The sequence below is a fragment of the Parus major genome, chromosome 5 (assembly GCF_001522545.3).
Source record: "Parus major isolate Abel chromosome 5, Parus_major1.1, whole genome shotgun sequence".
Lineage (NCBI taxonomy): Eukaryota > Metazoa > Chordata > Aves > Passeriformes > Paridae > Parus > Parus major.
In genome coordinates this window covers 3,026,979-3,054,911 of record NC_031774.1, presented here as the reverse complement: position 1 = coordinate 3,054,911, position 27,933 = coordinate 3,026,979, and the positions used below count along the sequence as shown (strand labels likewise).

Sequence of the window (27,933 nt, the reverse complement as noted above, 5' to 3'; positions counted from 1 at the left end):
CACCTTGATTTGCCAACTCTTGTTTATGAAATTGTTCAGTTTTAGAAATACAACTGTAATCTGATGAACTCAGTCTCTGAAAACACAAGAAGAGCCAGCAGAAACTTCTCAGTTCAACTTGATGAATATTAGCCAGAATTAATGAAAAGAATGAGATCAGATTGCTTGCAGATGTCATGTCTAATTCCCCAACAGACATTAAGGAACACAGAAGCATAGAAATAATCACATGGGGGAAAAAATATACTAAATTTAGGGAGAAATAGAGGCTTAGACATCAAGCTTTAAGCTTGAAGAAAAGACTATTTTACTTGCAGCCTTGAAAAAAGTAGAAATTTTGAACCAAATATAATTGAATTAAAGTTTTCTTGAGTCTTCAGATTTTCCAGCATAAGGAAAAATAGTGTGGAAGGCATGGGAGCAAGGGAGAAAGCTACTTGGCTCACACTCCATGTCAGAGCTCAAGCAACACTGCCTGTACTTGTCTACTGGCTATTTTTGTGCCTGAATGTGTAGTTCTGCTTGATTAGAGGCTGTGAAACCTGAGAGGTCCTGGATTGCTTCACTTTCCTTCATGGTATGATGTATTCTCATCCTTGCAGTATACTGTATACACTGCTAGTCCCAGCCCAGATTCTGCTGACTGCAGATGTGGAACCATCTGCTTTAAAGGGATAGGGCCTCCAGATGAGAATTTCTCTCATCTGGGGAAATGTGCAAGAACTCTATGGAACATATGTAGTTTAAAATCACATCTTTGTGAATCACTTAATCCAGATATTTTATGTTGAAGATCACAGCCCTCCTGCTTTTGAACAGCCTTTGCTTCTTTAGTTAGTTTATAGTTCTGCATAAAGTCTTTCTCTTTTTAAGCATTAGATAGTGATAGATTTACTTGCTCATTTTTGGGCTGGAGTTTTCAGAACACAGGTTATGCTTTTGTTACTGGAAACCAGTGAGACACTTCATATTTCGTTACCCTCAAATCAAAATTAGTTCCCTATAGCAAATACCACAGTGACCACAAACCAGTATTTCTTACTTAAAACCTAAACAATGTTACTTTGTATTGGAGTAGTGCCAGAAGTGCAACAGATGAAATAGTTCTTACAGTATACAAAGATACAAAAACCAGCAAATCTGTGACACATTATATCCCATTTCAGAGTTAATTTCCTTTTTTATTGAATAATTTTCAACTGGAGTCTAGTGTTAAATCAGACTCTACAGTACCATATGTGAAAGGTAATATTGAAAAACACTTCCTGCTAAGAAAATAAACTTATGCCAACAGTAAAAGATCAAAAGCATTGATGTAATTAAAAAATATTGAGAGTACATATAAAACAAAACCTTCATTGTGCTTTTAATTAAAAATATTACCCTGTAAATTGAACTGTAAGGCTTAAAAATAGTAATCAAAATGAAAAGAATTACTGAAGTATCTTTGTGTAAGTCTGAAATTTCTGAGTAAATTCATGAATAAACAGGAAATTCTATTGGAAAGAAATGAAAACAGGCAAAAGGCATCTAGATCAAAAAGTTGCAAAGCAGATGCATTATTTTTATAAGAGAATGAAAAAGCTCAATTTCAAATGAAGAGCTCTCACCAGCATAATGCCACAGAGCAGGCTAATATCCATCTGTGAGAAATTACTCTTAATGGAAGAGAGGGAATACCTCTGGCAATTTTATTTGTGACCATCTCCCTGGAAAAAGGTGCTTCCTCACAACAGCAGAAGGAACAAAAACAACAACAAAATGCTCTCCCTTGCCATATGTTTTTCATTTGAAGTCAACAGCAAAGCCTTTTTTTCCCCTTCAATAAATCCTTGAAGTATTTATTTTGTGTGGCTACCCCAGAAGGGTGTAACTTGTGGTTTCACTTGTTTCAGTCTCAAAACTGAAATCAGGAAGCTTTACCTAGCTGAAGAGACTGCTGAGGTGTCAGAAAGCCACTGGTACTTAGGTAACAAAAATCCCACATGTTGCTAACACAAGACAGCTTTAAGGCCAGCTGGCCCCATGTATTTGACATTGCTTTTGGAGTGGCAGCAAATTCTCAGTGGATAAAAACATCTGAACATGCCACTGTGCCCTGGCCTGAGATCAGCTTGACCAGTGAAGATGCAGCAAAAGTTGGCTTTAAGTACCTGATGGTTGGATTTGTCTGGATTCTCCTTATGTGCTCGTCCATGGGTGCCACACACCTGGTCATGTTGAGAGAGGCAGGTTTTGCAGCATTGCTTCATAACAGGCTGGTTTCAGTAGCTGCTGCTCATATTCCTTCCCCTCTACCAGCAGTAGACAGAACCAGTGTGTGCTAGAAGACACTGGGCTGACTGCATTAAAGAGTTAATTGCTAATAAAACGGAACTCCAAAACCATCCTGAGATACAGTGAAATCCTAGAGCTTCAAATGGATCACATCTGACCTTTTTAAACAGCACGGCACAAAGACTCACTTGTAAAACAGAAGAAATAAATCCATATGCAAGAATATTGAAAATATTACAGCTTTTCTGGAAGCTTCATGGATGGATTTCCTTCCCTACTGATTATAAATGGCAGCTGACATTTAGAGTCCTTTTTGAGAAGCATTCTTATTACCCTTAACAGGTTGGCCAACAGAGGGAATGTGGGACAAGCTGAGACTCTTAAACAACGATGGCTTAAAAATCCCCCAAAATTTTCAACATAAAGAAGTATCAATACGAAAATTATAATCTGTATGATCATTCAAAACATACTAAAACATTTCCACTCAAACACAATACATACCACCTTTAATCAAGAGATGAGGGCTAACACTTCACTTGAGGTTTTTAACCTTTTGCATGTCAAGAGTCGTCATTATTCTGAAATCATAAATCCACTTGTAAACAGGCAACTTTCATGTTTTTCTGGCAATTCTTTCCTGAAACTTTCACTACATGTAGCCAAGGAACAGATGGGACATAATTTATGCTCAATAATTCTATATGTGCACAGTTCTCAGCTTGAACTTTTGAAAAACAGAGATAAATAACCATAGGTATTCATGTACCCTTTATTTGCTTTCAGTGTAACATTTCATGCTAATTGCAGATGTAATATTCATGAGTGTAAATATAAGAATTACCAACTCTTGGATGGTTTTCTTCCCTTTTTACACTTGAATATTCTGGCTTACAAAATTAACAGCATACAGTAAATATTCCTCCCATACTTTGTACAAACTACATGATTTTGATATACAACGATCCTGTTTTTATTATAGTGACAATATACAACCACATCTATTTACAATGAAAAAAGTACATAAACCACATTTTAAACATTCTGCTACTGGCAGCCACTATTTTTTAGGAGGTAGCTTTAATTAACAAAATGAACTGAAGCCACATTTCCCATCATGGGTTCTATCAAATAACTTACAATACAAAGATAAAAATTCATTGTATGAACAGTATGTACAGTTTAATTCTCAAAACAGCAATCTAGCTTTAGATCTTAACAAGAATTTCTCCAGAGTAACTGGGATGGCAGTGGATTTGCTCTTATCTCGTGTATTGTCCAAAAACCTTACATAATTACTTAATCATGCATTAATAACTTTGTATTGATCATATTTCAAACTAAATATTAAAAAATTGATCACTGGTTGTACTTAAATCATTTGGGTCTCAGAACTTTAATGCTTTAAACAGATTGCACTGATTTATGTGAACATCAGTGACTTTGCACAGTGCACTTCACTGTCAGTAAAGTAATTGGAAAAATGCTTTTTTTTTCTTTACTGCCCAATTGTGTTGCATTTCCCCTCCATTTCATAAAATCTCAGTCTATCCATAGGTATTACTGGAGTGCTGTAACATTTAACAGGCTGCAGAGTTCTAGCCAGTCTTATTGCTAAGACATGAGCTGTGTACAGTGACATCTCTGCTAACACCCCAGTAACACCAACATTCCTTCCAAGGGTATGACTCGACTGCATAATACTGAAGAAACTTGCTGTGGTTCACCTGAAGTAATGCATCATCACTGGAAAAATGTGTTTAACCCTATTATTCCTGACAGCTGTTAAAAATTATTCCAATAAATCTACAGAATATTGCAGATTATGAGTACTTTACTGCAACAAACAGTTTTGTTTAATTGAACATTAGCTAAAATATGAAACAAACACATTATTCTGATATTGCTGTCACAGTTACGTATGGGAGAATAAATCCCTTTTTTGGCCCTGCAATAAAATGCATCCTGAGATTCAATGCTGAATATACTATACAAAGCTAGCAATAGATTTTTTTTGCTTAATTATAGAAAAGTCACATTTAAAAATAATTTCTGTAATATTAAACAGCTGTCCTTTATATTGTGCTTTTGCAGGGGAAAAAAAAATAAAAATCAATAGAACTTACCTCACCAGCAGATGAAGCAAAGTACAACTGCAATATGATGTGGTAACACACCATTAGCATGTAAAAACTGTATTAAAGAAACCACTATTGTGTGAAAAGAGTAAAAAATATTGGGTAACAATTTTGGTTTACCAATTATTTACAGTCAGGGCAATTGATTTATTTAATTTTTTTTTTTTTAAATGTATGGCTCAAGAAATTACTGCCCACTTCCCTTCTTTACAAATGACACTAAATAACGATTACAAAAGTGCTTCCTGCTTGAAAAGTCAAAACAGGCAACAGTCTGCGAAACATTATACCTCTTTATTGGAACAGCTGATGGCAGAAAGCCCTTTTCAGTCTTTAATTCTTGGTATGTTGTAGGCATAACGAACCAAAGGGAACCCTCTGCTTTGGTAGAAACACGCACGGCCGCAGGCCTGCACTTGGTCCGAGCTGTCTGACACAAAGGAGTCGTCCTCGTCCGCGTAGTCAGAGTGGGCTGACTGCGTGCCACAGTCTGACCAGTAGCCATCTGGTCTTTGGCAAGGCACCACTGCCAGTGCAGGACAGCTGTGGGATTTTATTAAATGTTTACAGGGCATGGGCTTGGATAAAAGGAGTGATTCGCAACATTCACACAGAGCAACGCTACCCTGCAGGTGGGTGTAAACGCCGCAGTCGTAGTAAAAATCCTGCGTCACGCAGCCCCCTTGAGCACTGACAGCAATTGCTACTGCTCCGTTCTTCCTGGTCAGCTGGCGCCTGAGCAACTTCCAGTCTTCCTTGAACTTTGGGTTGAAGAATACGTACAGCACTGGATTCAGGCAAGCAGGCAATGGGAAAAATATCAAAGTAACAGACTTCATGATTTCAGGGCTGATAGAAATTGCAGTGATCAACGGTGCAAACGAGAAAAACGCAACAGGACAGAAAAAGATGCAGTTCGTGAAGATTAGCCAAGCAACATGCTTAATCGTGCTGGACTGTGAGTTTTCGGAGAGATCCTCTTTTTCCAAGTTGCAATAGAGTTTAGTGTAGATAATGGCCATTAGCAAAAATGCTAATGAATTCAGTAGCACTAAAGTTACCGTGAAACCTAACAAAGGTGTTTCTCCAGTAGGGAAGGGCAAGCAAAGGGGTGATGCTGAGTACTCTGCTTTATAAAAAAGTGGTAAGCATCCCGCTACCAGAGCACACAGGAAAGCAAAAAATGCTGCAATTTGAAATTGTTTTTGGCGATTGCTTTTCCCCTTTTTAATGAACTCCTTTGCAGAGAAGCTCCGTTCAACAGCAGCCAACATCAGGAAAAAAATGGCACTTTCTGATGAAAAAACTGCAAGAAACCCAGCAATTCTGCAACCACTGCCAGTCTCCCACCATATGCCAAATTCAGCAAATCTTCCCCAAGATACAGCATCCAAGAATGTTAAAATACCGGTATAGACTCCCATAAATAAGTTAGAGACAGAAATCAGGCTTATAAACAGTTTGGAAGATGGCAATGTAGTACAGGATGCAAATATTGTTAACATGACAAGCAGGTTGAAGAACAAAGCAACCAAAAAAATAAACCAGACAGTAAGGCGAATCATCCAGCTGCCCAATAAATATTCACAAGGCTTAAAAGCACCTAGAAGAAAACAAAAAACAAACAGAAGGACAACAAATTTAGGAAAAAAAATCTGCCTTAGTAAGTAAGATTTTGAAAAGGTCTTAAAAGCATACTCCTCATTAATTCATGAATAGAATACACACCTGAACTGCTAAATAGGTCAGCTGAAAGTAAACTATTCTGCTGAAGTTATTCCCTAATTAATTATGTCTGAAATAACTACTGCAGTGAATGGTCACTTGAGAACATTTTGTATAAACAAGCTAGCTAAACAAACTTAATTACCTTTTAGCTATTCAAAATAGCTTTTATTAGTGCCACCTTAATACTTTATTTTATGTAGATTTCATACTTCATAAAAAAGTTTGGCAAAAAATATAAAAGTGAATGTTCACAATCCCCTTGTAAGGGAAGAGAATTTTTTAGAAAGAACATGTTCTCTCAAAAAATTATTCACAAACCTTATGCCTTGTGGACTAATTTTTGGTCACAAGGAATTATCTGTAGAACAGCAGACAAATTCAGTTTAATCAGCTTTAACAGGGACAGGCATTTACCACAAGCCCAGTCCCTCTGCCTCGCCACTAAAAGGCACTGTGAGCTTGAAAAGTCATATGAGAAAACTATTTTTTCTTCTTCTTTTGCCACTTAAAACAGCTTATGTAATAAAACAGTCCAACAAACAAAATAATAGGAGACAAGACAAGAAAAAAAGGTCACTACTATTGCTTACCCTTCTAATCCCCCCAACTGCTATTTATTCCATAGGGAAATCCTACTGATTTTAAGTAACAATCAGAAGAATTTAACCTCTCCTATCCCCACATTAGGCACTGCTAATTGTCCTAAGCACAATAGCTCAGGATCCCTCCCTGCAATTGAGGACCACTCAGGGAGCTCAAGAAAAATTCCCAACTATAAAGGCTGGAGCTTCTGAGCTGGATTCAGCCTGTGACCCTGGCTCTGAGCAGCACATGCCCTTCCTTTAGGCAGGGGAAAGGTAATGCAGGCAGGAACAGAACTGCCAAGAATGATTAAATGTCAGGGCAAAAATCCCCCAAGGCCTAAAGCAACTTCCAGAAATTAATGAACTGCCAAGCAAAAAAAAAAAAAAAAAATTTGTTTATTTAAATGATCAAGCTTCGTTTCTGGCCACAAAATAATGGAGCCCACTGGATTATCAGGAAATAAGGAGTAAACCCCCTTTTTAGCAGGTATTCCCAAGTAAATCATCAATGACAGAATAATTAACTTTACAATACATTCATGTGGCACAGCAATACCTGCTAAGATGATCTACTTAAAAATAAAAACAACTTCCTACTTTTGAAATTTTAAAATGTCAACTCTGTGCTTCCAAAAATTGATTTGAAGCCATTTTTCTAGTTGCTGTGCTTTAGACAAAAGCCACCACCCTTTCCTGTCTTTCTCCCAAAGTCTAGCTATCCTTGGAGTTAAAAGTTACCCTCCTCTCTCACTGATATTCCCAGCCCATGCTGGGAGGGGGCAAAAATTCGTGCTCAGAAGGGTGTTTCAGTGAACTTGAGCTACTTGAGCACCACTGTTCAACAATCCATTCTTTAGGCAAAGTGAAAAGTGGATCTACAGGCTGAGCAATGATTCAGAATTTACATGGTGGGTGGAGTATCTTATGACCAGATGGCAGCATGGCATAGAAACTTGTTAGTATGAGAGGGACTAGTGAAAAACAAGGCAAATTGTGAACTTGTAAAACAAGCTCTTTCTTTTAGACCTATTACAGCATTTCTGGCATGGACAAAAAGAAAGAGCTAAAGACTTTAACCCATGTAACACACCATCTCAATTCTCATTCTGTAAACAGGAGATCAAAATCAACTAAGCACCTTTAGCAAATTAACTTTCAGATTATATACAATTACATTAATAATATATTTGACTTTCTGACTACAGTTTTTTTTGGCTGTGATCAAGAAATCCTTGTGATATTCTGGATATTAAAGCCAAAGCTAGCTCAAAAGATAGACAGATTTTCATAACATAAAATAGTAGTTAGGAGAAGAGAAAGAAATAAGACTTGGAAGATTCCTGCTCATCCAGAAGTAACTTCATTGGAAGCATACTGTTCCCCCTTCTGCATGCTCCTGTTTATGCAGACAAAGGGGTACAAGATGCATGGAAGGAATCCTCTGGAGAGGCTGTGGCAAAGGCAAGAAAGTAAGAGACACCACAGCAATTCCTTTATGAGCTGGGTGGAATGGTGTACAGAAATTTGCAGTTTGAGTAAGAGAAACAGAAGGGCAGAAACAAAGCTGCCTAGAATGAAAATATTGCAAGATCAAAGACATTCAACACTCCTGGGCTATTCATGCCTGAATTGGAGCAAATCTGGTATGCCAATAAGAGTGTTCACTGCACAAGTGTGTTTAGCAGTTTAAGATGCTACTGCCTACTCCAGCTACCTGTAACAGCCCTCTGCTCACAGTTATTGAGGCTACAGCAGGGCTGGGGAACAGATCACACCAGTGCTCCTTGTCCTCTCTCCTGGAAAGACATTAAGCTTCATTAAAACCACCAATGATAGCAGTTTGAGTTAAGTTTTTAGTTAGTTTTTGAGTTAAGCTTTTAAAGCACAGGCTGATCTCTCACTGGAACAGATGATACAGTCTACTCCACAGATAGCTCCTTGGCAAAAATAAGGTAGAATTAGGAGGCAGTGCATTAAACACAGTAGACTCCAGTTATGAGCATTACAGTCTTGATTATTCTGCTTATGGAAATAAATTTTGGTATTTTTCCTAGCATAGTTCTCCAATAAAGGGCTATGTGTCTAAAGCTGAGTCAAATCTTTGTGATTGCTCATCCAAAACAACACTGACATCAAATCAAGCTTTAACAAAAGCATTGGAGAATTTAATCTTCTGTGTACAGAATGACTACCAGGAATGAAAGATGTAATTCTGCATTCAACTCTTTGCATAACACCATGCCTGAAGTTCAGTGTGGCTAAAGCACATTTTAAGATTTACCTGTTGCTGGTGTACAGTGAATAATAGTCTGTCCCAATTCCTCATTTTTTGCATTTCTTGGAATATCTGCATTAGCTGTAGAAGTGAAAAACATGTTAGTTGTAGGAAGAAAAATAAGTGAAATGGCAGTGAAGCTGCCTAGGATGGAAGTAGCTCACTGATACCTGAGCCTTTTGACAAGTGAAGTTGTTCTGGTTTGCCACATAAGGTGAGATGCTCAGTACTGAAATTGCTGCTCACGTGGCTTTGTAACAAAGCAACATCTTTGATGACTGGGGAAAGATCTAGGGAGCCTGAATTAGACAGTGGAAGGACAAGTCCTGTCTGAATAGAAAGGCTGAAACACTGAGAATAAAACTATGACAGAAGCATTACTTGCAGTTTGAATTTTTTTTAATTACTTTTTTTTTTTTTTTTTTCCCAGACAGGCAAGTCTTTCAGTGTCCAACATATCTTACAACTGTTTAGAAGGAACATGGCACTGCTGATTTGTAAGCAATTGCAGAAACTGCTTTTCTATCCCTACAAAGACTTATATTTTTCATATTCCCTCAATCAAAGGCAACATACACTGCTACTATTCTAGTCGGGTACAAAACAATACTGCTGGTTAAGTATGATGAAACATTTACCCTTCTCATGATCCATCAGGGCCCCTTGATCTTGGTGACTAGAATCTTCAGCGTTAGAGCTTAGGTAAGAATCACAACCCCAAAATGCACAGCACTGATAAGCATATGGTACAGAGAGTGATCTGAAATACAGGCAGAACAAGGAAGACCATTAAACTTTGTAATGAAAGTTACAATTACCACCTATTAAAAATATTTAAGTAGCACACTTCAGTGCTAAACTCAAATCTTCTTTTTCCTCACAGTGGCTGATAAAAACTATTTCAAATTGGATCAGGTATAACCATTTCTAATGAACTCCTGCACTGAGATAAAGGACAGGTGATGTATACAAGTGAGAAGTACAAAGATGATATTTTGATATTTAGCTCTCTACTATTCTTTCTACTCCATATATACAAACCAAATTCTGATCATGGTTAGTTTGAAGCATTGCTGTAGAAATTAAAATGAAAACTAATTGGATGAGCTAATTATAGAGTAATTGTTTTCTAAGAGAGATAATTCCCAGATGACCACAACTTTGGGTTATATATATCCTTCTAACTCTTCACTCTGTGATACCAAAACAAGATTTTTATTTTTTCTATGTTTGGCAGAAATGATACATACTATTATACTATACATGGCAGAAATGGTACATACTATACTGCTGTTCTGGCATAGAAGAAGTACATCTTCACAGAATTCTAATAAACCACATAAACAATGAGGGAATAGACCAGAATCTATTTTTTTTTTTCACTCAGGACTACAATATCAACTATCCTGAATTCTCTTATTGAAAATATTTAGGAGGAACAGCAGACTGCTTCTTCTAAATGTGCAGAAAGATCTTTGTAAAATGGAAAAGAGTTCATCACTGTCTGATCCACCTCCCACAAAAATCAATTACAGGTTTCCATGCCAATGATTATTTTTATTCTTATAATTTGCCTCCAAGAAAATATATATAAAGCATGGTGATTATGTAATCAGACACCTGTGTGTCAGCTCCTGTTTTCCACGCTGTGAAAGAAAGATGTGCTCAGTTCAGTAACAAATGGAGATTGACCCAAAGCACTACTCTAAAGTCAGATGATATCTTGCCTGAAAAGCTGTGGAGGAAAAACAAAAAAATCCCAAGAAAATTATCTGCAACTGGCTTTTACAGCAGAGCAGTCAGATGCCCTTTATGTAGACCAACACTGAGATACTACAGGACTCAGCAAAGGGCCTGAACATTTGTAAATGAGTACTAACATACTTATTTATGAACATTTAGTAACATATTGCTTGGTACTGCAAGCACTCTGTGCTGTTATTTACCAACATACCGGAGTTTTGCGAAGTTCTTTGCTGCCAAAGCTTCTTTCAATTCAGAATTGCCTGTGAGTTTAAGCTGGTTCAGGCCACTCAATCCTTCAACTGGAACTGAACTGAGCTCATTGAAACTTAGGTCTCTGAAATGTGAATATATAAAGACCATGTTACAAAGTAAGTTTGAAGATCCTCTGGTGAACATTTCATTAAAGTAGGGAAGGACTTTATCATATGAGACTGTGGTCTGGAAATGCCTGTCAGTGCAGTAGGCACTCTAAAGAAGTGTGCCATGCATATATTCAGCTAGCAAGAGCCTTCCTGATTCACAGATATTAAACAAATGATGAACACATCACTTTTAAGCTAAAAATATTTATTATTTCAGCAATTTGATGATAGAGAGAGGAGGTGACTGCACAGAACAGCCTACTTACAGGTTAAGAAGAGCTCCAACAGTGATGAAAGCTCCCTTGTGGATCTGATGGATCCGATTTCTACTGAGGTCCCTGCAATGAATTCCACAGGAGATTATTTTGGCAGTTTCACCAAATGTAACAGCCAATGTACTGAGGGAAAAAAGCTTAGGTGACAAATATATCCATCTTTTATCAGAAAAGCAGAATATATCCCTTCTCTTCCCATTCAGCCAGGTGTAACAGCAGCCATATTCCTTGGTAGGGCAGCTGTATCCTGCTTCATCACTGAAGTAGGATCCATCTCCCATTTCTGCTCCCTTTCCCTTCCTTTCTGATACAGCCAGCACAACCTGTGCACCCAAGGCAGAGGCTGGCTCTGGCATCACCTATTCCCATCTCGAAGGTGCCAGGATGACCACTTTGGTGACAACTGCATGTGTAGCAGGATATGTTGGCAGAGATGGGGGAAGGCAACAGAAGAACAAGCAGAAGAGCAAAATCTACTCTGCTTTCAAATCCAGCTCCAGCTCTGCTGGACCACCATGACTTCACATAACATTCTTCTTAAAATACCTGTCTATTTATGGATTGTTTTTCCTGCTAACTTAATATAGCTTGAGTTGCAAGGGGAGAAGATAATTTTGTTTGCTTATCTGCTTCCCCTGAGGAAAATAGATAGGATCTCTCCAACAAATATTATATAATGAAATAATATAGTTACAATGCCAAATACTGGACCACTGACAAAATCTCATTTTTAGACTTCGTATTTATAAAAATATTTTTATAGGCTAGAAAAATAAGATGGAGAATAGAAGGAACAGGGCTGAAACTGGCTGCTGGCCTTTTGCCATCAATCAAATTTTTAACACCAAACCCTGCCATCAGTTTACATGGGAATCAAAGACATGATCTTGTTTTACTCAGTATGCAGCTATATATGCACTTACAGGACACGAAGGGAGGACAGTCCTTGAAAGGTGTCCTCTGCAATTTCATGGATTTGATTATGCTGTAAGGAACTGCAAAGAGAAGAAGCAGAAACAGAACTTTATTAGCTGATTTCAAATGAAGGGATAGCCTGGTGCCTGCTAATGGATGGCTTCAGCCTTATCAATCACAAGATTTTATTCATTTCCACTTGCAGACAGACTGTGAAGTATTTTGCATCAGCTATGTTAATACAAAGCATTTTTGTGGCACCTCTGCCCAATCCCAGTTCACAACTCAGTTTAATTTAGAAGAGACTATTAAGTGTGGACTGAATTAATTTCAAGCTAAAAATAACACTTTGTGAACACTGAAGAGTCATACTGAAATTTCAAACAACACTCCATTCTGTGTGGAGTCTTTAAGCATATTCTAACCATTCCATTTATGTGCATAGCAATACTACTATGAAATGCAGGATTAAGCTGTGTCTTTCATTTCTTTTGTGCCACAGGAATAATTAAGTATTAGCTAATTAAGGAAGACACAAGCAGTCTCATATGAGATCATATTATCTCTCTCTGTCCTTAATTTTAAAAAACTAAGATCAAACATGAAACAAAAAAGTCTCTAGAGATGTGGACTCAGAATACTAAGGGGTTTATAAAAATAAACAACACTTATTTCTACTTACATTTCTTCCAAGGTGTGGCAGCCCTTAAAACTTGGGAGGTCCTTTATATTGTTGTAAGACAAGTCCCTTCAAAACAGAAAATGGGAGAAGAGTGCTTAGTTCAACTCCTTTCTACTTGAAACATCTCATCACTTGTAACTATTAAATAGATTGACAGAAAAATCATCCAATTAGTATTCTTATGCTGAGAAACAAAGAGTAGTTTAGAGAAAATGACAGAGGGAATCAAAGGTGTGAACTCTACATCTTAGTATACACATACTCTAAAAAATATTTAAAACTTGCTCCCTGAATTCTAAGAGTTATAATCTAAAATATTTATTCAGAAACTGCTTTTTTAGAATGAACTAGGTAAATTGTATGTAAAGCACAAATTTGGTGCCAATTTTGTTTAGAGTGCTGGTAATTGCTTAAGCAAAGCTAGGAAAACTCAGAGTGTTCTGTGAAACAATGCAGCAAAAAAAGGAAACAGAAAAAAAAGAAACAAGCAAACAATCTTAAAATTTCTATATAAAAGGTAAATGGCTGTTTGAAAATAAATCCCACCTCATCATTTTTTCTCCCCTGTTTTTCTTCTATCAAACAGAACGTATTTTTTCTCCTCCCTTTTCCAGGATTTGCTTTTGTTTCACATTTTCCTGCGTGTATCCTTTGCAAACATGTTTTGCTTCCCATCCTCCTAATGGTTTCAGTTACCAGTTTGGGGTTCTTTGCATTAATTTTAATTTTTTAATTAATTTAATAATTTTAACACATCCTCACTGCTTTTTATGTCTAGCCTTTGTATTGCTATCTTCTTCCTATTTCTCATCTTCATTTCTTTTGGTTCCTGATGCTCTCTCCTCTGTCCCTGAACACAAAAAGTCAAAGCACTATAACGAAACTCTTTTCTTTAACCTCTGAATGCAGATGACTACTGTTGTGTTAAGAATGAATGGTGGCAGAACAGATCTGAAGATAAGCACCACCTTACATATCTCTTGTAATGCATGAAAGAAATATCCCTATAAAGGGGACTCTGTTTAAGGAATGTAAGGCATTACATCAAATCTGCCAAAAATCTTAATTTGAACTATCAAGAAACCACATTTCCAACTTTGGTAGAACTACTAGGATGAAAAATTCAAAGCAACACTTTAAATTACATTTCAGTTTCTTTCAAAACATTCTGATGTATGAAGAGAGGCACAATATGTATACTTACAAAGTTCGAAGCACCTTTTGCTCTTGGCATAAATTAACAGGAATTCTGCTTATCTTGGTCCCTGTAAGAGTTCTGTGGGGAAAAAAATCCCAACAAACCCACACATATAAATGCTTGTTTTGGTTATGACAGATGGCATAACAAGGATACATAAGAATGGAATGCTATTGGGGTGCTAGATACACCCACCAAAATTTTTTTGTTTCTTTCTTTTTTTGGAAGAGGACAATTTTTCTGTTTTTCAGTTCTGGGAGAAGGGGTTAGCATCAATGGCCTTTTTCAAAGGCTTTTCTGTTCTTCCTCTACTTAAAAAAAACCCATTAAGTGGCACCCAGGTATCCCAGGGAGTAAAACCTTATCATTACTGATGAAAATTATGGGAAGATACATGTGGTTGCTCTCCAGATCCACTAATCATATTTTAATTACTTCACAAGAGGAAAACCCAAGAATTTATTTCTGCAGAAGACACTTACAAGCTCTCCAGATTTATGGTTCCTGTCAAATTAGGAAACCACTGCACCATGCTGGCACCCCGAATCACCCTAAAAAAAAAATCCCCATAAAAATTAGCTGTGAGCAATTATGGAATTGAATTGCAACAGTCAGTCTTATTATCAGGTAGATATTTACAACAAGGAGACATTCTAACATTCTTACTGCTTTAAAATTTTACACTTGAATAATGTGTGAAAAATAAGTCTTTTCACTGCTTCTTATACTACTCATTTGCTTAATAAATTACTCCTCCATGAGCAAACAACTGGAATTCAAACTGGAAAGAGTGCTATCAATACACATATGAAAAGTAGTTTGTAGTTCAAAGTCACACTCCATTTTGCTTATTATTCATTATCCCCAGAAGTGATATCTTTTAAGAGCATACATGCACTAACCTGCAAAACATTCTGACAATGTACATCCCTGGCTCAAAACACCAACAAGGACACATTGCAGATTGTTTAATTGAGAATCTGAGCATTTGGCCTTGGGTTATGTATCTTATGAAAGGTAATTTTTTTTAAAAGAAGTTGGACAGCATATTTAATAGACCTTAAGAAACTACCTATTCCCAACAGTAATAAAATATTTATTAAAACTTACTGAATAAAAAAACCAAAAAACTTCTAATGTAAGAGGGAGTCAGAAAATTTATTTATTTTGAGTCCTTAGCCACAACATTTCATACCCATTTATTGTATGGTATTGTCAAGAAGGTACTTACAGGGAATGCAGATCTGACAGATTCTGAAATGCTGAGTTCCCCACAAAAGACAAAGGATTATCATACAAATGTCTGGGAAATGAAAAACATGTTTCAGTGGTTGTTCTTACAGTCACTGACTGCTAAAGGCTAAAAATAGATGGATGAAAATTACTTACATCGTTCTTAGAAGGGGGTTTCCTGCAAATGCACCATCAGGAATTATGGAAATGTAGTTACTGTGAAATCCCCTAAAGATATTAGCAAAGAAAAACCCAACATTTAAAACTGTACTGCCAGCAGAATCAACCAGTAGTCATCTTCATCGTGTCTACCCAATTCCCAATCCTGCCATAACAAGGATTGCAGCAGGACTAAGTCAATCTGTAGGAATAACTTTAAAGGCATTATTTCTGTCTACTGCACATCAGCTAAACTGAAAATATTTCATTAGAAAGAAATTATTTTGACCAAACATGATGCTGTACTTTCACTTTTCTTACTCATTTCTTAAGGAGGGGACAAATAAAATGTGTGTCATCAATGATTACCTAATCTGCTACTGGAGGCCAAAACCATCTCATGATTAAGATCTATGCTAATGGTTCTCCTGAATAAATTGCCTGCTTATGTAACTCCAAAATAATTTTCAACACATGCCCTCTTCTAGATGATGATTATATTTTCTTTTAATTGTAGCTTCAAATAGCATAACTTAACATAATTTAGGCTCCTGCACAATGAGACAAGCATTCTTAAATCCAGGATTTTTTTTTCCCTTTTTATTTATAAAAGGAGAGAGAAAATTGCTAAAAAGGGAGAATAAGTAATACTCACAACTCCTTTAGATTTGGAAGTGATTTGATGGCTTCAGGGAACTCTACCATGTTATTATAATTTAAATCCCTAGAAGAAACAAAGCAAGAACATTATAAAATTTTTAACAGTAGCCATGAATTGTCAAATTAATTTTTGCTTAAGACAGTCCAGCGAAAGAAAAAAGTTCTCAGAACACCTTTAACTAGACCATAGGATAACTTCAACTTGGATTTAGTCTTCTAAGGTTTCACATGCTTATAACCAGCTAATAACTTAGGTAAGGTATTTAATATTGCCCAGATTATTCACATTTAGTCAAATAATATTTCCTTACAGCAAAGCTCAGTATTTGTCAATACCTCACAGATTTTTTTTCAGCAGAATTTACACAGAAATGAACTATGATTTCAAAGATTTTTTTTTTAAAAAAAGTAGATACAAATGACTACTCTTTTTTATCATCTTACTAAGAATACTTTTGTCAAGGTTTTATAAAACAAACAGTAAATAAGCCATAATGTAAAAGCAGATCTTGCAGCAAAACCAATTATAAATACTGATTAGAAGCACAGAAAAACCTCATGACAGATGGGTGATGTTGAATTCTTGGTTAACTTGTCACTATTCTAGCAGTAATGTCAGGACCTCTGCAAAAGGGATTTCTTATAAATGGCAGAAATTTTCAGAGTCTTTTATCAGCTGTATCTATTTACACAGCACCTCATTACTTAATTGAGGTTGTAAGAGGATGATAAGATGAAATAAGCAGCATTTCTGGACTCATCCAAGCTCCTCGTGTTAACAGAGGTTGTCACTGGCTTGTCCTTGCCCTCCTTCATTAGTTTTACTTATTTAGCATTCTCCAAAGCATAAAAAAAAAGGCACTGCTGAGGGAGATATTGCTTATTAGACATTCACAGAGTGAGCTGAAAGGAAATGGGAAATGTAACCCAAGCAGCTGAAAGCCATTCCTTGCCAATGAAGCACTCAGGAGGTTTAGGACAGGGAACAGTGGAGCAACAGCCCTCTGAGATCCTCTCAGAAACCTCCTATTGTCACACAATAGCTTTGGCAATGTATCCTATATATGTTTAACCTTACAGGAAATCTGAGAAACAAATATTTGTCCCTTATCACTCATGGGGCCACTCAAAACACTTGTGATCTATCCACCTGACTCAGCAGAGTGCTATGCAAAGACACACCAGCTAGACCAGGGCTAGGAGCATTAGAGCCACATCATCCAGCATGACATTTCACCCAGGCTAACATTTACTTGCTTCTCAAAGCAGTTCATTTCTTTTTGGTGGAGCAGTGCACTGATACCAGCCTTCAGCTCTGAAACTTGAGCTGGATCTAAGTGCCAGTGGCATGTGTTGCACAGTGCACATACACCTGATTTGCAAAACTTTTACCATATCACTATGGCAACCTTGATTAAGCTGAGATTGAGACAAACACTGACCACAAATTATTTTAAGAAACATACTTACAAGGTTTCAAGGTTGTCTAATCCATCAAAACAGTGTTTTCCGATAGTTTTTATTTTATTATTATGAAGATGTCTGAAAAGCAAAACCAAAACAAGTGAATTATTTCATATAAGCTAACAAATCAGCAGACATTTCTATGAAATCAAGAGAGTCAAATAGTTTAGTAAAAAACACTGCAAAAGAATATCTTTAACTTCCATCCTCATAGGAAAAAAATAGATCGTTTGCAGTCAAGACAACTATTTTAAATCTTTAATCCCTATTCAGAAATGTGAGAAAAATATGACAAACACAGAAATCCGACTATTTTTTCATACTACTCCATGGAGATTTTTAAGACTACAGAGAAACAGGTTTTATATAAAAAGAGATAAATTTTTCTTCTTCTAGTATCTCTGAAAGCTTTCTCTGACAACCACTGCTTTGAAATATTCATTATATAATGAGATGTCAGAAACCAAATCTCACTACCCACAGTCTATTTTTGATTAGGAGAAAGTCTTTAGCAAATCTTCAGCAGGTTCTCTAACATACATGATATCATCTCATGTCAGCAGTATAGGCTGTTATTAGGCAACTGAGCTAAAACACAGCAAAATAACCATTTTCAATGCCACCCTAGATTAATCAAAACTGTGACTGAGGAGAAAGGCAAAGTGACCTATGAAATACAAATACTCACAGAACAACAAGACTTGAAAGGTTTGTAAATGCATGGTCAGGAATGTGTGTTATTTTGTTGAGAGCCAGTGTTAAGGCTTGCAGAGAGGGGAGATTGCTGAGTGGATAGATGGGAACTTCTGTTAAACTGTTGTCATCCAGCCAAAGGTGACGCAGCTGCACAAGACCCTCAAAACTGTCCTCTGGTATGGCAGTAATGTGGTTAGCATCTAAACGCCTGTATCAAAACAGAAAGAATTCATGTAAAAAACTCACAAGCTACAGATCAGCAAAAATACCAGCTGAAATCCTACTATTCATGAACGGTTTTTTTCAAGCTTATGGATCTTTCACTGAAATAATTCAATATTGCAAAGCTTGAAGTTTTATTGAAAGATGCGTGAAAAACTTTTCAAGGCAAACGAAGAGCCCGTAAAATAAAGTTTCATTATAAACTTTTCAAACATTTTAAATAAAACATTTGAACAAATTGATATGCTTATAATCAGACAACCAAAATTAATTAATAACTCTATAAGGCATTTCCCACAAAATCCCTGGATTCTAACACTGCAACAAATCTTTAAAACAGCAGCTCGACAGCATTTCTAAGATTGCAGAGGCATTTACTCATTTGAATGGATTATCCCTACATCTACCTTGTTGACAGCATTGTGTACTGTTGTATGCTTTGTTTTGTGGTAATGCTATACAGCAACAAAGCAACTACTTTAGAGAACAAGACTATTAAAAGCTGTTTGTGAACAGAGTTGAATTATCCCAACAAATGAAACATTTCAATTAAAACTGCTCTCTGACACCTGATATTTTCTAACATTCCCCCCAACAAAATGCAGAACAGCACATCAGCACTATTAACTATCATACATCACTGGATTTGCCATACTTTTTCCCTAGATGAATGCCAATTGCAAAATTAAATATAGTAACTGTCCTGGTTCCAGCCACAACAGCGTTAATTTTTGCAGTAACTAAGAGGTGACAAGGGACAAACCTAGGACCCAGGGGTTTTTCAATATCCTGGGATGAAACAAAACATTCATAAAGTAATGACAGTCCCTGGACCTTAATGGGTCTGAGAAGGCACAGAGCAGAGAGCATTTGGCAATATTTGATGGCCCTCTGACCTAAAGGCTCTCTCCTCTAGGTCAACAGACAGCTGAACCATGGTGACTTTGCTGCCAACACAAAAGAAAGCACCTTGCACAACTGATTTGAAATGACTGCTGTACCAACCATGGTGCACTGTGCTGCTGTGCAGGGCAACAGAACACATACACCCTCCTCCATCAACATGGATGCTCATTAAGATACAAATCAGCACAGCTCTGGAATTATGTTAGCACTCTCTGGTTTCTAAAGCCATGGTAAGATATGCTCTTGAAAGTCTAGCTGGGTTAGTTTCAGAAGTAATTTCCTCTAGCCATTCATCCTTGTCCTTCTCTGGGCAGGCAGCGTGGACCAAGTGACTTTACTGCATTTATCCCCAGGCAGATCTGGACCCAACACTTAAAGCACATGCAGAATTCAAAGGGAGAAGTCTACTAATTAACTAAGAATTAATGCAGAAGGCAAGCCTGATCACAAATTTAACACACTTCATATCTTTTTCCTTAAAACAGAGGTTTGTTGTTGCAATGCATACAGTTTGCATATTTCAAATTATTAAAAAAAAAAGTGATCAGCTGAATTTTCATGTAATAAAAAGTCCAAATATACATCAAATTAAGCAACAAGTATACTATTACAAGTGGGAACTTAGAAAATTGTCCGCAAAGTTCTCTCCTAAGATGAGTGAGGTGTCATTAGCTCTGAAGCTGTACATCAAAGAGATGATTCCTATGGTTCACATACTGGCATCCCCTTATCATTTGCCCCATGATCCAACAGGTGTGCATGATATTCTATTTGAATGCTCTTAGACTGCACAGACACTGGAACATTTCAGAGAAACTGAAGTTTGATGATAATAAAGGAAGAAAACAAAGAGGTTGGGTGGGGGGAAGAGGAAAAAAGCCTGAGGCTCTGCTTCAGAAAAAAAAGCAACTAGAAATTACCTGTCTTTCTTCTCTCCTGAATTTACACAGCTCCCTGAAGATCAAAGAATTATTTCCCAATGGAATAAACATATCCAAGTCTTCTAACTTCTCCCTACCCCTCCCCCTGCCTTTTTTTTTTTTTTTTGTTGGTTGGTTGGGTTTTGTTTTTTTTATTGGAGAAAGGGGTTGGTTTGAGGTTTTTTTCAGAGAAGCAGCATACTCAAGAGACAGGCCTCAATCATTGTCCCTGTTCATCTAGTCCATCTGTACTTCCACTGGTGCCTTGCTAAATTCCTTTAATTCTAGGAGACTTTGGAAAACAAAAGCACACAAGAAAGTCACACCTCCTGCTCCTCCTCTCCCATCCTTAAAGAAGGAGATGAGCAATCGAAGGATGGATGCACACACTGAGGGAGGGAGCTGAACTCAGCAAGGGAGAACAAAGATGGTCCTGGAGATGATGCTGGACCTTCAATTTTTAGTTTGATTTGCTAAAAAACCTCTGTCCCCCAGAACAGCTGGATCAAGTGCCCAAGTAACCAGACTTTAAACTGATGACTGTCCACAGCCATTCAATCTGTTGTGTTCATTTTCTCCAGCCCACACCAAGAAGGAAAAGGGGGGAAAGGATACCACCACCCACCAGTGACACTGAAAAGGGAGGTTTAGAAAGTGGAAAGAGATATTTTTGAGTTATTTGGCCTCATCCACAATTTTTTACATTCCTTCATCTCTTCTAAGAGCCTAATATGCCATGGTTATTTTTTTTTTCTCTTCCTAACAGTCAAAGCTTATCCACATGATACTAAATGCACAAAACACAGCTGAAACACTCCCATTTAGTGTGAAATGCACATAATAAAGCATTTAGTGAAACAACTGAAAAGCAAACCTAAAATATTTGACAACCTTCACAAAATATTAACAATTAAGGACCACAACTTTTCTTTAAGGTAGATAAGGGAATATTCCCTAGCTCCAATAATTAACAAAGAACAAAAAATATTCTTTGCTTGCACTGGACTTTGCACAAGACTGTCTTTTTCCATTATATTGTTAAAGATATGAGTACATTCTTCAAATTAGAGTTTGCAGCATGTATCTTAATCTTTGAGAAGCTACTCCAATTCCAGCTTTCTTATAGGCACTGGCTTGTGAAAGACCTTTTACATTTCAGTCTATAAATTAAGAGTTCAGCTGTGGAGCTGTCATCTTCTGTTTTATTCCTCTCATGTTCCCTCCTCCCACAAACACCAACTCCAGAAGAAGAAAAGAGCAGGAAGATGATAGAAACCTAAACATTCAACAGCTCTTACATCAGTATTTGCTATATTGTTAAAACAGGACACAACAAGGTCTTCAAACAATTGGCTGTGCTTTAAGGAAACCAGAACTAGTAAGAATGCTTCAATTCAAATGAATACAAGTTCCAAATCTAAGACACACATATAAATGAAATTTTACATACAAATGTACACTCACTGCTTAGGACAACTGCCTTACAGACTGTACCCCCTATAGGTAACACCAGAGACCAGCCTCACAGCCTCACTAGCTCTCATCTGTGACCACAGGCAGTCTTCCAGGCTTCAGCAAGGAAATTTTAACAGCCTTGTATTAACAGCCTAATTAACAGCCTTGTACAGCAGGAGTTTACTGCTGATGTTAATAAAAGGCAAATCACTCCCAGCTCTTGTGTTAAACCACTTCTGCTCAATGGCAATCATTAAAGAACATTGCTCTTTAAAGTGCTCCTTCAAAAACCACAAAGAAATCACTCCAATAACAGTGGAGTAGATTTTTAGGTCTTGAAGTTGAGTAGCGATAAGCCCGGTACCTCGGAAATCCTGCTACAATGGGAGGCAACAACCCATGTTAACAGAGGTACTTTAAAACACTCTGGAGAGTTTGCTCACTGTATCAAGCAGTGGCTCTCTGTGCATTATATGTTGAGAACATCAATATAAGGATTTGCTTTATTCAAAGACAAATTTACAGCAGCCCTCAAACTAATGATAAATGCTGGTTCCAATCACCAGTACTGATGTGCCAGGACATCTGTTTCTTCCATCTCAATGTTTAGCTGGTACCAGTCAGAGGTCACAGTTTGCTGCAAAGTACCCACAGAGGATTCAGCTAATTTTGCCTACATGCAATTTAACTTTCACCATCTCATTAAAGTTTCTGATCATTCAATTTCTAAATAATTCCCTGATTTTATTTAAACTTAGCAATTCCGTAAGCTAGCCCAGACAGTTAAAAAAATAAAGCTACATTAATCCCAGAAATTCCTGAAGCTCACAAGAAACCATACCTCACTTAAAGAAAAATAGAACACCTTCTAAAGGTAAAGATGGCATATAAAAATATGTGAAGTATACAAAGAAGTGTATTTCAAGATTTTTCAGCAAAATCAGATATGCTCAGAAGAACTCTTACACATTCTTAACTCTAAACATTCCAGACAGGAAAACATATTCAGTGTATTTAAATCTGTATTGGTTTTGCAGGTTAAAGAGAAAATGTGTCAATTTCTTCCATTCCCATTCTTCTTAATCCCATATCCTAACACAGACTAAATCTGAGGGCTGATGCCCTTTAACCCCTTAATAGCAGCAAAGCAGGAAACGAGAAAACCTCTGGAGACAAACAATTAAAAGTTGCTTAGCTGGAAAGACACCTGTCACAGTTAGGGGTGCACACTATATATAAAACTATTTAAAGCTTCTTAGCTTCATCTAGTCACTGCTGTTGATGAACACCTTCCACAGCCTCCCAGACACTATTTTTCCCTACAGATATGTCCTTCCAAACCCTGTAATCCAGAACCACAATATTATCAACAGGAGCCCTAAGGCACTCTTTAAGAAGAAAATCACAGAATTAGAACAGAACTGTATATTTTTTGATACAAAATTATGTTTGCATTGTTATCTCCAAATTCAGGGATCTTCCCTTCTGACACACATTTTGCATTTATGGTTTACATTACTGAAATTGTCAACAACATGAACTGTGGCTTAAAATTGGGCAGTTTCATTAACAACAGAAAGTTTCTAGATTTGACTTTTTTAATAAATACAGATTTTAACTTGACCTGTATAAGGAATCCTTCTTAAAATGCAAAAAGCTAGAAATGCAAGACTGTAGCTGATACGTGCTACAGCACATATTTTAAATGTGTCCTGACTGAAATATGCCTCCATTCTCTGTTCCCATGCTTTTACCATACATTTTTACCCTGTAAAGCATGATTTTGCTCTCAGACCTTTCAGTTCTGTATAAGGACCCTAGTCTTTCCTACCTGGGCTAAGATGATTCCCACTCCCAGAAAATATTATCCCATCCCAGTTCAGCACATGAATGCCTTATCCTGCTTCAAGCCTGCTCCAGCCTCCTAACACAGGAAAGCAGACTGAAAAACTGGTTATGATCCTGCTGTGAGCAGATCTGGCTGTTCAGGGAGCCAGAAATGCCACCAGGAACTGCAAAAAATGACTGCTGACCACATGCATGAAGACATTTGCCCGTGCAGCTCAGGTGAACACCCACACAACAAGAAAGGCAGGAGCTATCACAGTTGAGTATCACACTGGCACCATCCCAAATCCCACAATTTGGGAATCTGGCAGAACAGCTAAGCTGCAGTGCTTTGAACTGTTGCTGCAGAATGCTCTAATATTCCCTGCATGTGGACAAGTGTGCACATGTGCTGAGACAGTAGAACTACAATTATAATAAATCATACCCAATACATTAGCAGATATTGACAGGCTTTTAAAAGACTCCTAGATTTGATGGCAAATGCACAGTAGCAATAAAGTTTGTGGGTTTTCTAATTCAAGTGAAATGAAGTTTTCCTTTGTAAAGCATCTGAAAGGCTTTGTTTAAATAGTGTAATTTCAATATTTGGGGATTGCATTAGAATATTTCAACTAGTCCTAGCTGGGTTTCCATGGTCACTCAGAGCAAGCCTAAAAAGTGCTGCAGTTTACAGACCCATTTTACAAATCCCCAGATTCTGGGTCAAAGACCAGAATAAATAGCTGTGCTGGCTTTCAAACTGGCGAACCTAAACCACTACACTAGTGTTAGCAAAAGAAGTCATCACAGTCAAATATGCCAAGGCAGATAAAGGAGTGACTTTTTTGGTTTCTCTGTCATTCCCAGGCACAGCTGTGCTGCTGCACCTTTTGCTCTCTCTATGACCCCTGGATTGCCCAAAAACCTCACCAAGACCATTTCCAGATCAAAAATACAAAGTATACCACTTCATGGCCTTGTAATAACAAAAAACATGCTGTTGATGCTTTGCAATAATCAAAATGCATCAAGACTATTGTTTATATTTGTGAAGCTCTTTGTCAGGTTTTTCTGTTACTAGAAGAGGCAGGAACAAGCTGGACAACCAGTGGCTTCTCCCTTGGTAGAGCTGTCCCACAGTCACACCTATCACAGCATCTTCCAATGTCAGCCTACATCCTGCCAGTTCAACTTTTCTGGGGTGCTACAAAGCAAGCTTTCACTCAGTAAAACTCCTTAATATTGCTAAATTTCACCTCCATTTAAAGAATCCTATTCTAACTCTCTTTTGGAGGCCAGATATGGGGGAAAATATTCAATGCAAACAGAAAATAATAGAGTTGTCATTTAGTATTCTGAACCAGGCTGGCTACTCACCTACTGATATAAACCCTACAGATCATGAAGCTCCTATAACCATCTCCTTTATTTCCACCCAGGTATGTTTACTGGGTTTATTAATACATACCACATTGTGGCAACTGCCTTCCTATAAAGCTAAAAACTGGAGTACATTGAGACAGAAAACAGCTGTAAATGTGTTTCAAATTAAATTATTATCAATATACTATGAAGTTTTATGAGGAAGTAATTTATGCCTTCACCAAGGAAAGAATACCACTGAAGCATACTTCAGAGCAAACAGGGGAAATACCAAAAGAGAGACAGTTCAGTAATGTTTAAACTTGCAGGTCTGGGATGGAGATTTATGTAATAGTAGAAGCACATTTTCTAACATATATTCTACTAGAAGTTATTTGTTTTAAAAAAAGCTCACAGCAACTTGGGAGTTTTGAATTTACAAAAAATTCTTAGGGAGGGGAATAAATCACTTTTTCCACCCATACAATAAAGTAGGATGCTGACATTTATGTTTCCATGTTCAGATGTAAAATTCAGAGGACCACTCTTACATTCCTTTGCCAGAAGGTGCTATGTGCATTACTAGGGGATATGTGTGGTGAGTGTAATTATGCATTAGTAATGCTAACAAAGTTTTCCTGAAATTCATTAAAATCAGAGAAATGCATTCTGGTGAAGTAAGCAAATTGCATAGAAAAAATGCTTGATATCTCTCACTACACTTGTATCAAAACCCAATTTATTCTCAAATTCCTACCCATTCTAACAAATTACAGTGGTCTTGTAATGCAGGCAGATATTCTCAGGAATAGAGAGGTACAAACAAAAGGCTGAGTCACATCAGTGGATGGAAAAAAGAAAAAGGCAATAATAAAATCTTCCTGTGCTTCAGATTAGTTCAGGTGGTTAGAGCATGGTGCTGCTAACAACAAGACCATGGGTTCAGTCCCTGTGTGAACCATTCAGGAGAGAGCTGGATCCAGTGATCCATCCAACTCAGAATTATCTGTGATTCTGATACCAGTGACTTCCAAACTGGATTTGCCCACCATATTTTCAACATCTGGAAATCTCAATTTGGTTTTCCTCAGAAAAAGAAGTAACAATCAGCTTGCTACTACTTACTAACCTAATTTCTTCCTTTTTCACCATCCTAAAACTGAAATAGTTTATCATTTGCCCTTGAACATGAAGCTCCTAGAAAGGGAATGTCACCACATTTTAAACTGTTCCTATTATATTTTAATTGTAAGGATGTTTTGGTCAAGTAGCTATAATGATTACATTATACAGTCTTACATAATCATCCTATTTTTTTCAAAACTGTTTGCTTTTATAAAAATAGCTCTAACACAGTAAATTTTTTTAAAAGGAGAGATGATGGCTTAATTTATGCATTTATTATTTTTCTTTTAAATTTTTTTCCTTCCCTTTTGCATATAAAATTATCAAATTATTATCTCCAGCAACTGCAGATTTAATATTTTAAACTTAGAGAACAAACATTACTGTAAATATGTATAGAAAAAAGAAAGTTCACTGAAAATTAAATAGATGATTTGTAGACAAACAGTTTTACTAAAGCAGTTTCTCTTTTTGGCATTAAAGAAATGCTCAAAGGCAGGAAGAAGCTTTTGTTTTGCTTTAAATTAAAATAAAAGTTTATTCATATCATGCAATTTGAAGGACTTTTATTACAATGCATAATATTTGCACCAAGACCAAGGTATTTTCTCTTTTACACACACTCCAAAACAAGCAAATGTGGACATTGAATTCACTGCTTACTGGAATATCCAAGCAGCTACAGGTAGGGCCAAGATCCAAGCTTAGGGAATGCAGAAAATTACCTTTGCAAAAGCCGTGCAATAGTTTGCAAATCTATTTTGCATAACTAATTTATTTTTTATTTTTTTTTTAAATCCATAATCTGAAAGAAACATGGTCTTGGGCCAGAAACCTGAACTTTGGCACAGAGAGAATAGATAATTTACACTCTTTCTTCCCATCTCTTTCTCTCTGGAGGTAAGCGGGAAGGAGGAAAAATTTTGCAGCCCCTCCCATCTCCTCCTCCTCACAGTGATAGGCATCTACCACCTAGAGAGCTGTAACTAACTATTAAGGTCAGATTAAGATGCTTTATAAAACATAATAAGCCATGAGATGATATAAACACATATGAAATACCTTATGTGCAACTAGCAAGAATGGCTCAGACATTCATAACTGTCTGAGAGATTTCAACACCTTCCCATAAAACCAGAACTATGTAATTCTCAAGTAGTACTTCTTCCCAGAAATCCCTTTTCCTGCTCTGGATACAAAAGACTTGGGCACCATTCATTTTTGCACAACATTTAAGAATTGCTTAAATACTTCAGGATGTACAAGAGGGTTTAGTTTAACTGCATCACCACTGCATTCATCTTGTACCTGGTGTTTGAGTTTTGAAAGAGTTTGCATTTGGGTCACTCCACCAAAGATGACAAATAGAATTCCTTATGAATTTTAATTATGAAACTTTGTTCCAGTTGCAATTGCACTTACAGACACTCCAGGTACATTATTACACATACATTATTATACTTCATAACTCTATAAAATGAAGCAAAGGTGAGCAGAGTGACTAAAAGTGGAACTTGGAGAACAATCCAAAACCAAAAGCAAAGTAAGGAAACTTACAAGGACTGCAAGCCACTTAATCCTCTGATGGCCTCGTTAGGTACAGTCTTCAGCTGATTGTTCTGTAGGGTTCTGTAAAAATCTACTGTGTTAATAAAGTAGAATTTGACAATCATCTTTATCAAAGATAGAGGTAACAGAAAAGCCCATAGTCCTGTTATGGT

At 37.0% G+C, this 27,933-nt stretch overlaps 1 protein-coding gene across 1 annotated transcript in view; it reads right to left on the bottom strand.

Annotated features, from left to right (window-relative positions):
• Positions 1-3,031: 3,031 nt before the first annotated feature.
• Positions 3,032-27,933, bottom strand: part of LGR4 (leucine rich repeat containing G protein-coupled receptor 4) — a 71,945-nt gene continuing 47,043 nt past the window's right edge. Inside the window, exons 4-18 of the mRNA XM_015631139.2 lie at positions 27,770-27,841; positions 18,385-18,600; positions 17,703-17,774; positions 16,228-16,296; positions 15,570-15,641; positions 15,412-15,483; positions 14,663-14,731; positions 14,187-14,258; positions 12,983-13,048; positions 12,309-12,380; positions 11,377-11,448; positions 10,957-11,082; positions 9,641-9,762; positions 9,009-9,083; positions 3,032-6,018 (exon numbers count right to left, since the gene is read on the bottom strand). Coding sequence (XP_015486625.1) covers positions 4,742-6,018; positions 9,009-9,083; positions 9,641-9,762; positions 10,957-11,082; positions 11,377-11,448; positions 12,309-12,380; positions 12,983-13,048; positions 14,187-14,258; positions 14,663-14,731; positions 15,412-15,483; positions 15,570-15,641; positions 16,228-16,296; positions 17,703-17,774; positions 18,385-18,600; positions 27,770-27,841 — 2,524 coding nt within the window. The 3' untranslated portion in view covers positions 3,032-4,741. The remainder of the gene's footprint in view (positions 6,019-9,008; positions 9,084-9,640; positions 9,763-10,956; positions 11,083-11,376; positions 11,449-12,308; positions 12,381-12,982; positions 13,049-14,186; positions 14,259-14,662; positions 14,732-15,411; positions 15,484-15,569; positions 15,642-16,227; positions 16,297-17,702; positions 17,775-18,384; positions 18,601-27,769; positions 27,842-27,933) is intronic.